Source organism: Natrix helvetica (assembly GCF_964273705.1).
Source record: "Natrix helvetica genome assembly, chromosome: 6".
Lineage (NCBI taxonomy): Eukaryota > Metazoa > Chordata > Lepidosauria > Squamata > Natricidae > Natrix > Natrix helvetica.
This window is the reverse complement of record NC_138553.1, coordinates 45,604,438-45,620,002: the sequence shown is the minus strand read 5'-3', so window position 1 is coordinate 45,620,002 and position 15,565 is coordinate 45,604,438. Positions and strand designations below refer to the sequence as shown.

At 40.9% G+C, this 15,565-nt stretch overlaps 1 protein-coding gene across 1 annotated transcript in view; it reads left to right on the top strand.

The window, feature by feature from the left end:
• Nucleotides 1–15,565, top strand: part of TRHDE (thyrotropin releasing hormone degrading enzyme) — a 295,375-nt gene that overhangs the window by 266,969 nt on the left and 12,841 nt on the right. The window contains exons 13-15 of the mRNA XM_081957923.1: nt 12,208–12,355; nt 14,028–14,125; nt 14,694–14,801. Of these exons, the coding sequence (XP_081814049.1) occupies nt 12,208–12,355; nt 14,028–14,125; nt 14,694–14,801 (354 nt within the window). The remainder of the gene's footprint in view (nt 1–12,207; nt 12,356–14,027; nt 14,126–14,693; nt 14,802–15,565) is intronic.

Sequence of the window (15,565 nt, the reverse complement as noted above, 5' to 3'; positions counted from 1 at the left end):
TTAGGGAGGAAAGACCTGCTTCCCCCCCAGGGGTCAGGTCACCCCCCTCCTCGGGGGAAATATCTAGGGACTCCTCTCCAGATGCTTCCTGGGGGTATCCCGATTCTCCCAGTTCCTCCATCAGAGAGGAATTGGGCCCAAGTCAGGCCTTCAACACTGAAGGGGACTATTACAATACCAGAAGGGGCAGGAAGCGTCCCGCTCCTACCCCAGTCCGTCCCAGGGAGGACAAAGGGTCCCATCTGTCTGCTGAAATGAGAGAACTAATCTCTCAGGCCATCTCCCAAGGCATTGCTGAGGGCCTACAGCAGAGGGAAGCTCCCTCTTCTAGTGGAGCCAAACCAAAAACCCCAGCGACTCAGAATAGGGAGGAAAACCCCCCGTCTCCTGGCACCTCAGTGGCTACTGAGGAGTCAGGATGGGAAGAGGGTGAAATTGATGATTTTGAATTATCTGCAGATGAGGACCTTCCCCCTGATAAGCTAGCCTTCACGGGGTTGTTCAAACCCTTTTTGTTCAAATCCATCCTGCATAAGGCAAAGGCTGCAACTGAATTGGGTGCTACTCCAAAAGGTACCACCACTTCCTCTTCGTCCTCTAAGGACCATAAAGAGGGACTATTTAACGAGCCAGCTCCCACTGTAGATGAAATCCCTGTGCCAGATTTATTTCTGGACGTGGTCCAGAGACAGTGGATTCAACCAGGCACCCTCACTAATCCCAGCGGTGACAAATCACTTTACACTGTAGAATCTAAGATGGAAGAGGTGTTAAAGTTACCTGAGGTAGATGCCCCGGTCATATCCCTGACTTCCTCCCAAAATCTACCAGCTGACCTGCTAGAGGGCCTCAAAGCAGAAGACAAGCGCTCTGAAAAGGCATGTCATAAGACTCACCAGGCGGCTGCCTGGGCCATCAGAGCATCCACCTCTGCTTCCTTTTTTATCAGATCCTCTCTTCTCTGGCTCCGCCAGCTGAGATCCAGACCCCCTTCTGGGGGATCTCGCTGGAAACACGACATCAATAAAATCATCACGGCAGTAGAGTATTCTGCGGATGCCTCCCTGAACGCAGCAAAATTTGCGTCCAGGGCCTTGGCGTCCAATGTTACCTCCCGGCGCCTCCTGTGGCTACGCCACTGGCAGGCGGACATGAAGGCGAAGTGGAAGCTCGCTTCCGCCCCCTTCAAAGGGGGGCAGCTCTTTGAGGAGGCTCTGGATAAGTTTACCATTGAAACCAAAGACAAACAGAAAATACTACCAGCCACTCTTAAGAAACATGATCGCAAAGGACCTGGTTCCTTCAGGAAACAGACCTTTAGATCTCAGGAGAATAACCAAGCTTCCACTTCAGGCACCTACCAGAGAAACTTCTCTCAGACGGGGGATAGGGGTCAGGATAGGAACTCCTACAGTACCAGGGGCAGGCAACACCAGTCGCAGTCCTTTCGGAAGCCATTTCGTGGCGGCTCCAACTCCCGCCAGTTTCGTAGAGGGAAATGACCACCAAGGGACACCTCCCATAGGGGGTCGGCTCCAGATGTACGCCGACAGGTGGGAGGAGATCACATCAGACTCCTGGGTCCTGAATACAATCAGGAAGGGCCTAGTTCTAGAGTTCCTATCATTTCCACAACGGAAGTTCATCCGTTGCCCAATCCCCAAAAATCCCCAGAAAAGGATTCTCATGCAGATGGAAATCGACCATCTGCTCACAATAAAAGCCATAGAACCCGTTCCAAGGGATCAGGAGAGGCGGGGATTTTACTCCATCCTCTTCCTGGTCCCAAAGAACTCGGGGGGATGGAGGGCCATCTTGGATCTAAAGTGTCTAAATCAACATTTAGCATACAGAAGGTTCAAGATGCAGTCCCTCCAATCCATCCTAGAATGCACAAGGCAGGGAGATCTTCTCACGTCAATAGATTTGAGGGAGGCTTACCTGCATGTCCCAATTCATTTGGCACACAGAAGGTTCCTGAGGTTCCACTACGACGGGAGGCATTATCAGTACAGGGCCCTGCCCTTTGGCCTCTCGTCTGCCCCCAGGACCTTCACAAAGATACTGGCAGTTCTGGCAGCCCACCTCAGGAACCGACCGATTTGTCTAGAATGCTATCTAGACGACATTATTATCCACTCGTCCAGCCTTGCTCAGGCGCGGAGAGACCTTCAGACAACCATCCAGACACTGGAGAGTCACGGCTTCTCGGTGAACAGGGAGAAAAGCCATCTGGTACCGACGACCCGCATCCAACATCTCGGCGCCGTCATAGACTCCAAGACATGCCAGGTATTCCTGTCGCCAGACAGGATGAAAAACCTCCAAAACAAACTCTTGCTGTGCAAAAGGAAAAGGTCAGTGCCGATATTGCATCTATCCCAGCTTCTGGGAATCATGATTTCGTGCATACAAGTGGTTCCCTGGGCCAGACTTCATGCCAGGGAACTGCAGTGGTTCCTCCTGCCAATGCAGAGGGCCAAAACCAGCAACTCACTACGAAAGGTAATCCTGCCACCCAAGGTGATCCGCTCCCTTGCCTGGTGGAGAACAGCAGCAGTGCAAAAAGGGTCTCCCTTCAAGGAACCCGAAAGACTAGTAGTGACAACCGATGCAAGCCTGTTGGGCTGGGGAGCACATTGTCAGGGCCAACTTGCTCAGGGCACGTGGACACTGCGGGAGGCGGGCCACAGCATAAACTGGCTGGAACTGAGAGCGGCCCGCCTTGCACTCCGCCAATTTGCTCCTCACATTGTGGGCCATCATGTACTGTTACTAACAGACAATGTTGCTACAAAGGCTCACATCAACAGGCAGGGTGGCACACACTCCAGAAGCCTCATGCGAGAGGCAGAGGCACTGGGCAGATGGGCGGAGAGGCATCTGTCGTCCATCAGATCGGACCACATAGCGGGAACAAGCAATCGGGAAGCGGATTGGCTGAGTCGGCAGATGATCGATCACTCCGAATGGAGACTGCATCCAGACATCTTCAGTCAGATTGTGGAGAAATTCGGCGAACCGCAAGTAGACCTCTTTGCCACACACAACAACACACACCTACCCCGATTCTTCTCCCGCTATTACACTCCTCTAGCAGAGGGAACGGATGCCCTGAGGAGCCGTTGGCCCCCGGGCCTTCTGTATGCCTTTCCGCCGTTGCCTCTCATTCCACACGTAGTGTCAAAGCTGTTAAAGGAAAAGGCAGAACTCCTGCTTGTGGCGCCTCACTGGCCCAGGAGGCCCTGGTACGCCGACCTTGTCAGTCTCTCCATTCGCAACCCGTGGAGAATACCTCAGGAGCAAATCTCCCTCAGCCAGGGACACATCAGTCATCCGGACCCCCAGTGGCTACAACTAGCCGTCTGGCACTTGAGGGGGATCTCCTGAGGAAACAAGACTTCTCTGACAAGGTCATCCAAACTATCCAGGCGTCCAGGCGACCTTCCACCAACAGAATATATGAGGCCATGTGGAACGCATTTTCGGCCTGGTGCGGCAAGAACGGTGTCCAGGACGCTTCAGCTTCAATTCCTAACCTTCTTGACTTTCTGCAGGAAGGGTTGGACAAGGGTTTAGCGCCTAACACGCTCAGAAGGCAGGTGGCGGCGCTGTCCACCATCCTGTCATGTCATTCACGTCGACCCTTGAGCCAACATCCTCAAGTCAAAATCTTTCTGAAAGGTGCGGTGAACATCTGCCCCCAGGTGGTTCATCGTTACCCTTCCTGGAGTTTGCCCCTAGTATTGAAAGCACTCACCGGGGCTCCATTTGAACCGTTACGTAAGACTAGTCTCCGTCATTTGTCACTCAAGATGGTTTTTCTTATAGCCATCACGTCCGCACGCAGAATATCTGAACTGGCTGCGTTGTCTGTAAGGGAGGACCTTTGTATTGTTCATACAGACAGGGTCATTCTAAGGATTGATCCCACTTTCATTCCAAAGATGAATACGCACTTTCACAGATCACAAGAGGTGATCCTTCCCAGTAAAGCAGTTCATCCAACAGAAAAACTTTGGCATAAATTGGACGTGCGGAGGGCAGTGCGCATTTACATTAAAAGGACCAAGGAATTTCGCCATTCCGAATCCTTCTTTATTTCCTTCCTGCCTGGGTCGCTCGGTCGTAAGGTGTCTTCACACACGATCGGACGCTGGTTGAGGGCCTGCATAAAACTTGCTTATGAACACCAAGGCAAGGCATCCCCTCGCAACGTGACAGCGCACTCAACGAGGAGCGCAGCGACTTCGGCGGCATGGGCGACCCAGGCTTCCATCCTTGATATCTGCAGAGCGGCCACGTGGGCTTCTCCCACAGCATTCATAAAAAACTATAAAATAGACACCTTTGCCTCGGCTGAAGCCTCCTTTGGACGAAGGGTCTTACAGAAGGTGGTTGAGGCGTCAGACTCGTTGGAATCTGCCCGCCCTGGGACACAATAGCTTGGGTATGTCCCATGCTTGGACTGTCCAAGCAGCGCACAGGAGAAAGACCGTTGTCTTACCTGAACGGTCGTTCTCTGGGCGCTGCGGGACAGTCCAACCCCACCCAGGGTTTGTGATGAAGACTTGACATTGAGGAGCTACAGGCAACAGATCTACATTCCAAGTCTTCGTTTTTAAAACTGAATTGCAGAGGCAAAGGGAGGCGTGGTCAACAATAAAAAACTCACTCAGTCCTAGGGCAGTTAGACTGTGTTAACCCCATGCTTGGACTGTCCCGCAGCGCCCAGAGAACGACCGTTCAGGTAAGACAACGGTCTTTCCCCAGGAAAGATGGTTTGTATACAGCAGTGGTTCGCACTTTTTTTTTAATCACAGACCCTCTTTAAATACTTTTTGTGGCAAGGAACCATGGCCATGGGCCACCAAGACTCAGTCTAGGTCCTAGATTACTTTCCTAGCATCTTCAGATACAAGAATCAAATAGCAAATCATAGAGAAGTCTCTACCTACCGTGTTTCCCTTAAAATAAGACAGGGTCTTATTTTCTTTTGACCCCCAAAATAAGTGCTTGGCCTTATTTTTAGGGAGGTTTTATTATTTTTGAGGTATAGGAGGTGGCAAACATGGTCACCTCATGGCTGTGTTGCAATATTTTCAGGGAGGGCTTATTTTCAGGGGAGGCCTTATTTTAGTGCATGCACTCAAAAGTCCGATGGGGCTTATTATCCGGGGAGGTCTTATTTTCAGGGAAATAGGGTAAGAGAGGCACTGTTAGTATAAATTATACCATAATATATGGATGTAGATACCTTCATACATACAGGATATGTATATGGTTTTCTCACAATTTTTCTTATTTTCCATTACTGTTCATTTCTTTCTTTCACTGATGAAAGATGAATGTCACCTCACTGGCTAATCAATTATTCTTGAAAAATTGAATCTGTTATTTTATTGGTTGAGACTTTTAAGGCAGAGGAGGGATCCACTGGAGTAGGGCAGCCAATAAATTTAAATAAATAAATAATGCTTGTGCAAGCTTCAGTTCAAAATATATTTTGGAACTTAGCTCATTGGAAAAGGGTAGGGCATTGCTCTGCCTGCCAAGTAGGGATTTTAAATAGCATTTTTCAGTTTCACTCATCCTAGTTGGATATGGGATGATTGATAGGAGCTATCCTTAAATCAGAATGAATTTTTACCTTAGCTGTTTTCATCATAGCATTTTGGATAGATGGCAAGATTGTAGAGGATATACTTGTTTGAAGTCATTGCAGTCATATTTCATTGTCATCCAAGATCTTTTTTCTATGTTTAAGTTTCTTTTATAAACAGTAAACTAATTTATTTATTTTTAATAATCACATGTTCTTTTTTCCCCCTTGTTTCTCCTTCAGTTAGCTTTTTCAACTTTCCTATCCCATCTATTTTTAATTGTATTAGTGCTTTAAATTAGTCTTTCTTCTTAGTTCCTTATTCTCTATTACAGGTAATTCAATACCTAACATTTGTTCTGAATTTCTTTCAGTGTTTTGATAATTATAAATAATATATTATTTGTTATCTGCCTTCTTGGCTTTTGACCTTGAAAGCAGTATCCCAGTTTGGCACTATTTCGGAATATGTGCAAAATGTTTAGTTAGAATGTGTGCATGATGTTTAGTTTATTAATGGAAAGATTGTGGCTAAACAAGAAGATCTTACTCAGCTTGTAGTAAAGACCTAGGAGCAGCTTGAACTCAGCTTGTAGCAAAGACTTAGGAGCAAAAGAGGGCAGATATGATATTATTGCCATTACAGAAACTTGGTGGGATGAAACTGACAAATGGAACATACAGCTAGAAGGATTTAAATTATTTAAAAGAAATAGACCAAATAAAAGAGGAGGTGGAGTTGCACTATATATAAGAAATAACTATGTCTCTACAGAAATAGAGCACAACAATAATGAGAACTATCTTGAATGCATTTGGGTCAATATTAAAGGTTGTGGGGGAAATGACATTGCCATAGGTCTATACTACAGGCCACCCAACCAAGCAGAGGAAGAAGATGAACTTTTTGCTAGTCAGCTAACTAAGGTATGTAGGAAGCACACCACAATAGTAATGGGAGATTTTAACTACCCTGACATCAACTGGGAAACAAACTCTGCACCAAGTGGAAGATCCAACAGGTTCCTAACAAACCTAGCAGACAACTTTGTTTTCCAAAAAGTAGAGAAGGAAACAAGGGGATCAGCCATACTGGACTTAATTCTCACTAACAGAGAGGAAATGATAGAAGGTGTTGAAGCCATAGGAACCCTGGGGGCAAGTGACCATGCAATATTGGAATTCAACATTATCCAAACACAAGTAGTAGAACAAAGTCAAACTAGAGTCTTGGACTTTAAGAAAGCTAATTTCAATAAACTTAGAGAGAGCTTGGGAAAAATTCCATGGATGAGAATCCTCGAGGGGAAAACAACTCAAGAAGCTTGGGAAATTTTGAAAAATGAGATTAGAAAAGCCCAGTCTAACACAATACCAATGAAGAAGAAAAACAACAGCTCCCAAAAGAAACCAGCATGGCTGCATAAACAACTATCTGACAAACTGAAAGACAAAAAAAGTAAGTATAAAAAGTGGAAGGAGGGGGACATAACTAAGGCAGAATATCAGCAAATAGCCCGAGCCTGTAAAGATGAAGTGAGGAAAGCTAAGGCTCACAATGAAGAAAGGCTTGCCACAAAAGTAAAAATTAACAAAAAAAGCTTCTTCCAACATGTTAAAAACAAGAAAAAAGTTAAGGAAACAATTGGTCCATTGCTAGGAGAAAGTGGCAAGAAGGTGACAAGCAACAGGGAGAAAGCAGAACTATTTAACTCATGTTTTGCATCTGTCTTTACACAAAGGGATAAAACAGTCCAACCTATCAAAAGCAGCACCACAAAATTAGGAACACAAATTGAAATAGGGAAGAAAATGGTAAGTGAGCACCTGTCTACCCTAGATGAGTTCAAATCACCAGGACCGGATGGATTACACCCCAGAGTTCTGAAGGAACTAGCAGACGAGATCTCAGAACCACTGAATTATATCTTTCAGAGATCCTGGAACACCGGGGAACTACCAGAGGACTGGAAAAGAGCTGATGTGGTTCCCATCTTCAAAAAAGGGAAAAAATTAGATCCAGGAAACTACAGACCTATCAGCCTAACCTCAATACCAGGAAAGATTCTGGAAAAAATAATCAAGCAACGAATTTGCGAACACCTAGAAGCAAACAAAGTAATAGCCAAAAGCCAACATGGATTTGTCAAAAACAGATCATGCCAGACTAATCTTATTGCATTCTTTGATAATGTGACAAAATTAGTGGACCAGAGGAATGCCGTTGATATAGTTTACTTGGACTTCAGTAAGGCTTTTGATAAGGTAGACCATAACCTACTACTAGATAAAGTAGAAGAATGTGGGTTAGACAGCATCACCACCAGATGGATTGGTAACTGGATGACCAACCGCACTCAACGTGTAGTTCTCAATGGAACTGCATCTACATGGAGGGAAGTATGCAGTGGAGTACCCCAAGGCTCTGTTTTAGGCCCAGTACTCTTCAACATCTTCATCAATGATTTGGATGAGGGAATAAATGGGGAACTCATCAAATTTGCAGATGATACCAAGCTGGCAGGAATAGCCAACACTCCAGAAGATAGGCTTAAGATACAGAAGGATCTTGACAAACTTGAACATTGGGCACTATCTAATAAAATGAAATTCAATGGTGAAAAGAGTAAGGTTCTACATTTAGGCAACAAAAACGGAATGCACAGGTACAGTATAGGTGATACCTTACTCAGTAGTAGTAACTGTGAAAGGGATCTTGGAGTCCTAGTGGACAACCATTTAAATATGAGCCAGCAGTGTGCAGCAGCTGCCAAAAAAGCCAACACAGTTCTAGGCTGCATCAACAGAGGGATAGAATCAAGATCACGTAAAGTGTTAATACCACTTTATAATGCCTTGGTAAGGCCACACTTGGAATACTGCATTCAGTTCTGGTCGCCACGATGTAAAAAAGATGTGGAGACTCTAGAAAGAGTGCAGAGAAGAGCAACAAAGATGATTAGGGGACTGGAGACTAAAACATATGAAGAACGGTTGCAGGAACTGGGTATGTTTAGCTTAAGAGAAAGAAGGACTAGGGGAGACATGATAGCATTATTCCAATATCTCAGAGGTTGCCACAAAGAAGAGGGAGTCAAACTATTCTCCAAAGCACCTGAGGGTAGAACAAGAAGCAATGGGTGGAAACTAATCAAGGAGAGAAGCAACTTAGAACTGAGGAGAAATTTCCTGACAGTGAGAACAATTAATCAGTGGAACAGCTTGCCTCCAGAAGTTGTGAATGCCCCAACACTGGAAGTCTTTAAGAAGATGTTGAATAGCTATTTGTCTGAAACGGTATAGGGTTTCCTGCCTAGGCAGGGGGTTGGACTAGAAGACCTCCAAGGTCCCTTCCAACTCTACTATTGTATTGTATTGTATTGCATAGCATAGTCCTCCGAGTTTAGGTGCTTATGGTCAGAAGAGTGTATAATGTGAAAACTCAGGCGGATATTTATGACAGTTTGAATGGTTTATATCTTCATAACAATGCAGTACCCTAAGTTCCATTCTAATGAGGAAATGAAAAGAGTATGGATGGTTTTTAAATTCTGATCATAAACAATATAACTAAAAAGGAGCCTGCTCCAATTTCTATTAATTTTGGCAAACTGAATCTGTCACTGATTGAAATCCAGTGGGGGATAGGCCTTGAGAATGGATCTTGGGTTGTGTGAGGAGGTGATGTGTGTTCCTGAGTGAGAGTTGGGAAGAGAGAATAAATGGGTTGAGCGCCACTTTACCACTTAGTGTGAGAGGCCAGTTAAGGTGCAGTAGATAGATAGGAGTGGGGGTTCAGAGGTTCTAATAGCACTAAGAACAATAACTGTATCATGTGCAAGAACAGATGGAGGGATCCTTAATTAAGGAAGCTGGGAGGCTAGAGTTGGGGGGAAATGAATTCTCTGAAGGGCTTAGGCAGATCAATATATTCAGTTGGGATTTCTTTAACCTTTCTGCTATTGCCCCCACCTATGGAACATCTTGCCTCTGGAGGTGAGGTTGGCCTCCACTCACCTTTAGAACTAGCATAGAGATTCAATAGTGGTACATAGCCCAGGGGCGGTTGTTTGTTTGAGGATGCTCTCTCTTTTTATATATTTTTACACAGATTTGTATAGTGTTCTTTTTACTTGTAAGGCACTTAACTTACCTCTTCACACTTGTCTATTGTTCCTGATTTTTTTAAAAAAAGGTTATTTGAGATTCATGTGCCTATGTTTTTTCCATGCTAAAAAACAGGAGACAAAACTCCAGTTTATCAAAATGTCATCCCAGAAGTTGCAAAAATCACGATATCATACTTTAAAAACCCTTTTCAGGATACGGTCAAATATAGGAATTTTAGCTTTGTAGATAAATTTTCTATTAAATTAAACTTTAGAAATATTTGTGGAATGGACCTGGTATGTCCTATGAAAAATGCATTATGTTTGCTTTTATACCTATGGTATTATTGTGGTTTTGCTTACATTGCTTATTGCTTTTGTCTTTCCTTTATGGCTATGGGTTTTTCGAGTTTTTAGTTTGTACGGCAAATATTTTAACTATATTATTTATACTGTGAAAGTGTCAGGGCCTTTCTTTTAAATTCTGGTAGACTATAAATATGATAGCGAAAGAAAGAGCTAGAAAAATAGAAAGCTACTATAAAAAAGTGTTTAATTGCTTCAGAACAATTTATCTTCAGGCTTGATGAGGAGCATGTAGTAGGGTAAGAATCTGTTTTCCTTGCATGCTGATGATTTTATTTGCTGGATAAAAGCATATGAATTGTCACTGCTATCAGCAACATATTTTAACTTCATTTATTTACTATATTAAACATTTGTTTATACAACCCATCTTTATTCATAATTGGTTGCTCCCACCACTCCTCTTCAGGGTAATTTTTTTGTTAAAGCACTTGCAAGATCAAGATTGTAGAGAACAAATAGACAATAACACATAGAACAATATTGCTTCACTTTTAATCCTTAGGAATCCAAATTCTTAAATAAAATATTAGGCAATACAATTGGCCTTAAATGACCTATGTCTTTTGCCTCAAGCTTTGCTTGTAGTAACGCTAACTCAACAACATTGTAATATATCATTCTCTACTTCCAAGTTTTAGAAAAGTACATAATGTCCATGTATTTAGTAGTACCTTATCCCAAGATTGGATCTCTGCCATCAGTATAATCCAATTATTTACTCTGTCACAAATAAATCATTGTCACATATGAAGACCCAAGAATGCACACTCAGAGACTATATACTCATCTCTCTTCTTCCAGCAAGAGCAAAAAAAAAAAGAAGAAGTAGTTGGAGGAAATGTGCTTTCATTGGAAAGGAAAGAGGGAAGAAGGAAGAAAGCAACTAAATGAAGATAAGGCAAAGCAAAGCAGGGCAAGGAGGGGGGGGGGAGAAAGGAAGTTAATTTTTCTGAATACAGCTGTTTGAAGACAACTGGATTTTTTTCTACTGAAGTAATCAAACTGAAAACTTTGTTACTCCAACCTGTTTTCATAGAGATGAACACTTGGATAGCTGACCTCCAATCTGTGAAAAGTCAACTTATTTTTCCATCATTTTGCACACCAGACAAATATTCCAAAACAATTCTGTTTTAAAGAATTATCAATGTAGCTATAGGAAAAACATGTAGAGTAAATATATGTATAGTATTTCAAATGTGGAAACTTCTGAATCACATGAAAATCCATAAGCCTATGTCACTGAAAATGTACATTACCGTTCAGCCAGATGGACGGAATGTGTACTTGGTAGCATAGACAAAGACTGCAACTCCACTTTCTCCCCCAGTGTTTTGCTTTTCAGATCTTCTGCTGTAGATGTATGAGGAAATAATTCAGAATGGATTAAATTCAGACTGTCCCTGGGCAATTGCACTAGTACTTGGTACTTTGTCTGAGTAGGGCTAAATCAATGTTCTGGAAGCTATTTGTGAGCTCAATTTCTGAGTGTATGTAAGCAAACCAAATTGAATATGCAACTGTAATTGACTCTTTTAAATCTATTATTAAGGACAATCATTTTTAATAATGTAAACATTTTCCAAATGACCAGCTTGAAAAATCATATTATAGTTTTAAGAATTTATTTTTCTCAGTATTTGTTTTAATAATACAAATTTTAAAAAGTTCTTTTTCTTCTGATACAGATGATCCAAAACCTTCCTGATATTTTTAGTGGTGCTATCTAATGCATTTTAAATATATTACTCTATTATTTTGAGCAATGCCTAACATGAGTTATTTTAAAATGGTATCTATATGATTATTACAGAAAACCATAGAGCAAGATTGAACTTCAAGCAAGTTTTCATACGTAATTAGGAAATTGTGGATAATAACTAAATACATACTATTTCCTTTTCTCACATAACATAATAAATACAGCGAAGCTATTTTGGAGAATAGACGTTTACCAAATAGAAAATGTTAAAAATAATATTAACATTACTATATAACATGAAAAATGATTCTACTTTTTTAGATAAATAATAGATAGATAGATAATAGATAGATAGACAGACAGACAGACCTATATCATCAGGCATTTTTCCCCAAGCAATAATTATAACAATTTTCTTTGTTCAGGGCTGGCTATTTGCCCCAGAATATTCCACTTGAGATTATTAGATACCTGTCAAAGGAAAAGGAATTTCTACCTTGGCATGCTGCTAGCCGAGCTCTTTATCCTCTAGATAAGTTGCTGGACCGCACAGAGAACTACAATATGTTCAATGTAAGTAAAGATCTCTTTCTTTTTATCAATCACGAAAGTGTTGTTCTCCCTACAAGAACACTATATATCAATCAAGGTGAACTCCAAGTGAATTTAGGAGTAGGCAATTCCTTACCCTCTAGATAATTTAGGTTCTCCTATTGACCTTTGAAACTAGCTGTGCTAGCCATGGGTGGTAGAAGTTGACATTCACAACTATTTATTTGAATATAAATTGCATTAGATAAAAATGCACTATGCTATATGCAAAACTGTATCTGCTGTTACATTCTGGATCATTTACATCTTCTGAATGTTCTTAAGGGCAACTTTATTTAGAATACATTGCAATAGTTCAAATATGTAGTAACTAAGGCATGATGATCATAAGCAGAGTTTTTTTTATTTTGCACACCAACTTTAACTGGGTAAATGTTACAATTTCTAGAATCAAAGTTAGGAAATCTCCGGATCCAAGGGACCTATAAATCCACAGGCATTCAGTCTTTTTAGAATTAAGCCAAAAACTATACTACCCACTCCCCCCATCCATACCCCTACAGTCTCTAAATTTGGGGGGTAAATCTTGATAACATTATCTGGACAGTTCAGGGCAGGAATGTAAACTAAATAACATCAATATTCTGATGATACTTATAAATCTACACCTATACCTATAAATCTACACCTTTAAAGACAGTGAAACCCATCACATCACAATATGTGGCCCAAATCTGTCACTTGTAAATATTTAATAATGGACTTTACTGAAACATGTACTTCCAATTCAATAGTCTGCAATAGCAAATATTTAACATGTTTAAGCACCAGGAGCTTTTCAAGTATTTTCATATTGAAATTAGAAAACTTGATCCAACATTAAGCCCTTTCTAAAGCTTGTTATTTCAGAAAGAACTCCAGTTTCTATGAACTCGGTAGGTCAAAGGAAGCAAGAAATTTGTTCCATTTTCTATTTTCTTTTTGCAGCATTTTACACCCTCTGAAATCCTCAACTGATTTAACAGTCTGACCATGAACATTAATTTCTCTGCCGAAAGTTGTAGTAGTAATAATAAAAACAAAAATCCAAATTCCAATATTACATGCAGACCTTGTAAAGAAAAAGATGAAGCCACGGATCACATAATTAGTGAATGAAGAAAAAAAAACTATGAACAATATTATGACAAGCACTATGATGCATTGGTAGCACTGCAAAAACTATAATTTCTGATTTTCCTGAATGTGATATGAACACAAAATCAACATACTAAAAATGATTATAATTCTTAAGAAGTGTTGATGTACAAATTGATCAATATCTAGAATACAGCACCATGTATAATACTAATTTAAAAGGGTAATTTTAAAATGTGGCAATAACCAGGAATTGTGAAAAACCAATTGAAAAAAAATTAAGACCCATAAGCTAGCTGTGTTATTGGGAATATAAAGTTAAGGTAGTTTTGATCAAGAAAACCCCCACTCAAATCACAGCAGTTATAAAATGTAATATTCGTCTTTTTATTCATAAACTTTAATGTACAGGAAAGGAATTCATGGATAATGTATGCTAAAGTAACTCTTTCAAAATGGAGAGGAGAGTCTGTGATACATTTGCTTGTTTTGGAAAGGATGTAACATCTGTATTGACTATGAAAATATTTAATGCAGATACTTTTTCTCATTTCAGGAGTACATTTTGAGACAAGTTGCTTCAATGTATCTAAAGCTGGGATGGCCAACGAATAATTTAGAGAAATCTTTGGTTCAAGCTTCCTACCAGCATGAGTAATTCTATTTTTTAAACTGTTGCAAAATAACCTTAATGAACTGAACTTCTTAAACTTAATTCAAAGTAATCAGATTTAACTTTTATATCTTCTATTTATTTGGCACATGAGCTGATTGGAAGGCTTAAATTAATTTTCTAAATTCACATTGTGATGTTGCCATCTTTTTCCTAGAATTCCAAAGAATCATTGTTTCTAACAGTAATTTAATTCTGGCTGCATTTTACAATATAACTTTTGATAGGTTGAGATGCTTCATGGCCATCACTTCTGCTTCATTGTTGTTTAATAATTATTGAACAATAGTTGTAACATTGTTCATATGGATGTCCTCATTAAATATTAGTTTAGATCGGTGTTCCTCAAACTTGGCAAATTTAGATATGTGACTTTCAACTCCCAGAATTCTTCAGCCAATCATGCTGGCTGAGGAATTCTGGGAGTTGAAGTACACATATCTTAAATATGTCAAGTTTGAGAAACTTTGGTTTAAAACTTGGCAACTGAGAATGAAAATATATTTATTAACATCAGATTAATGCTAGTTTTGTCTTTGGGATACATAGGGAGTTCCGCCGTGAAGTGATTATGCTGGCATGTAGCTTTGGTAACAAGCATTGTCACCAGCAGGCTGCAACTCTAATCTCTGACTGGATATCAAGCAATAGAAACAGGTAAAAATGACGTCCTACTTTGCTCCTTTCCCCCATAAAGATTGTTTCATCCCAAATTAATTTTACTACAGAGTGGTATGCTCATGCATGCATATTAATAATAGTTGGCTCCTGGAATGTAGAAATTTTGTGCAAGACAAGTGGTATTTGTTTGTGTAGGGGTAGGTGTGTATGTAGAGCGAGAGGGAGTTGTTGCTGAAAATCTTAACCCAAGTATTAAAGTACCACCTCCCATGGTATTAATACTGGTGCAAAATCAGGGTGCAGGGAGACCTTCTAGCAGTTGCAATGATGAAAGAGAATAATCTCTTTTATCAACCCTCAAAGCCATAGTAGAATTGTTCCAAAGTGCTCTAAGCTGGCTCATCCAGATTTACTTTCAAATTTCCAAAACCTCTGATCTTTGTCAACCCACTTTATAACCTGCAGCATCTTGCTGACCCAAGTAGACCCATGAACTCAGAATACAGCCAAAATTGCTTAGTAGTGAATTTTAACATTCAATTTGGTCTCACAAGCGAATAGCGTATTCCCTATTGCCCCTTAATACATATTCCTTCTGAGGACTCAGGATCCAACCCTAAGGACTCAGAAACAGCCTTTGCAGCATACTCTACCACAGCTCTTCCTCAATCCACCATCCCAGCATACAACTAATATTCCAACTATTTACTAATACCATGTAACAATATCAAATTGGACTGTAGAGGCAATAGTAAAAATACTATGGCCTGTTACAATACAGTCCACATAACACAAGACAC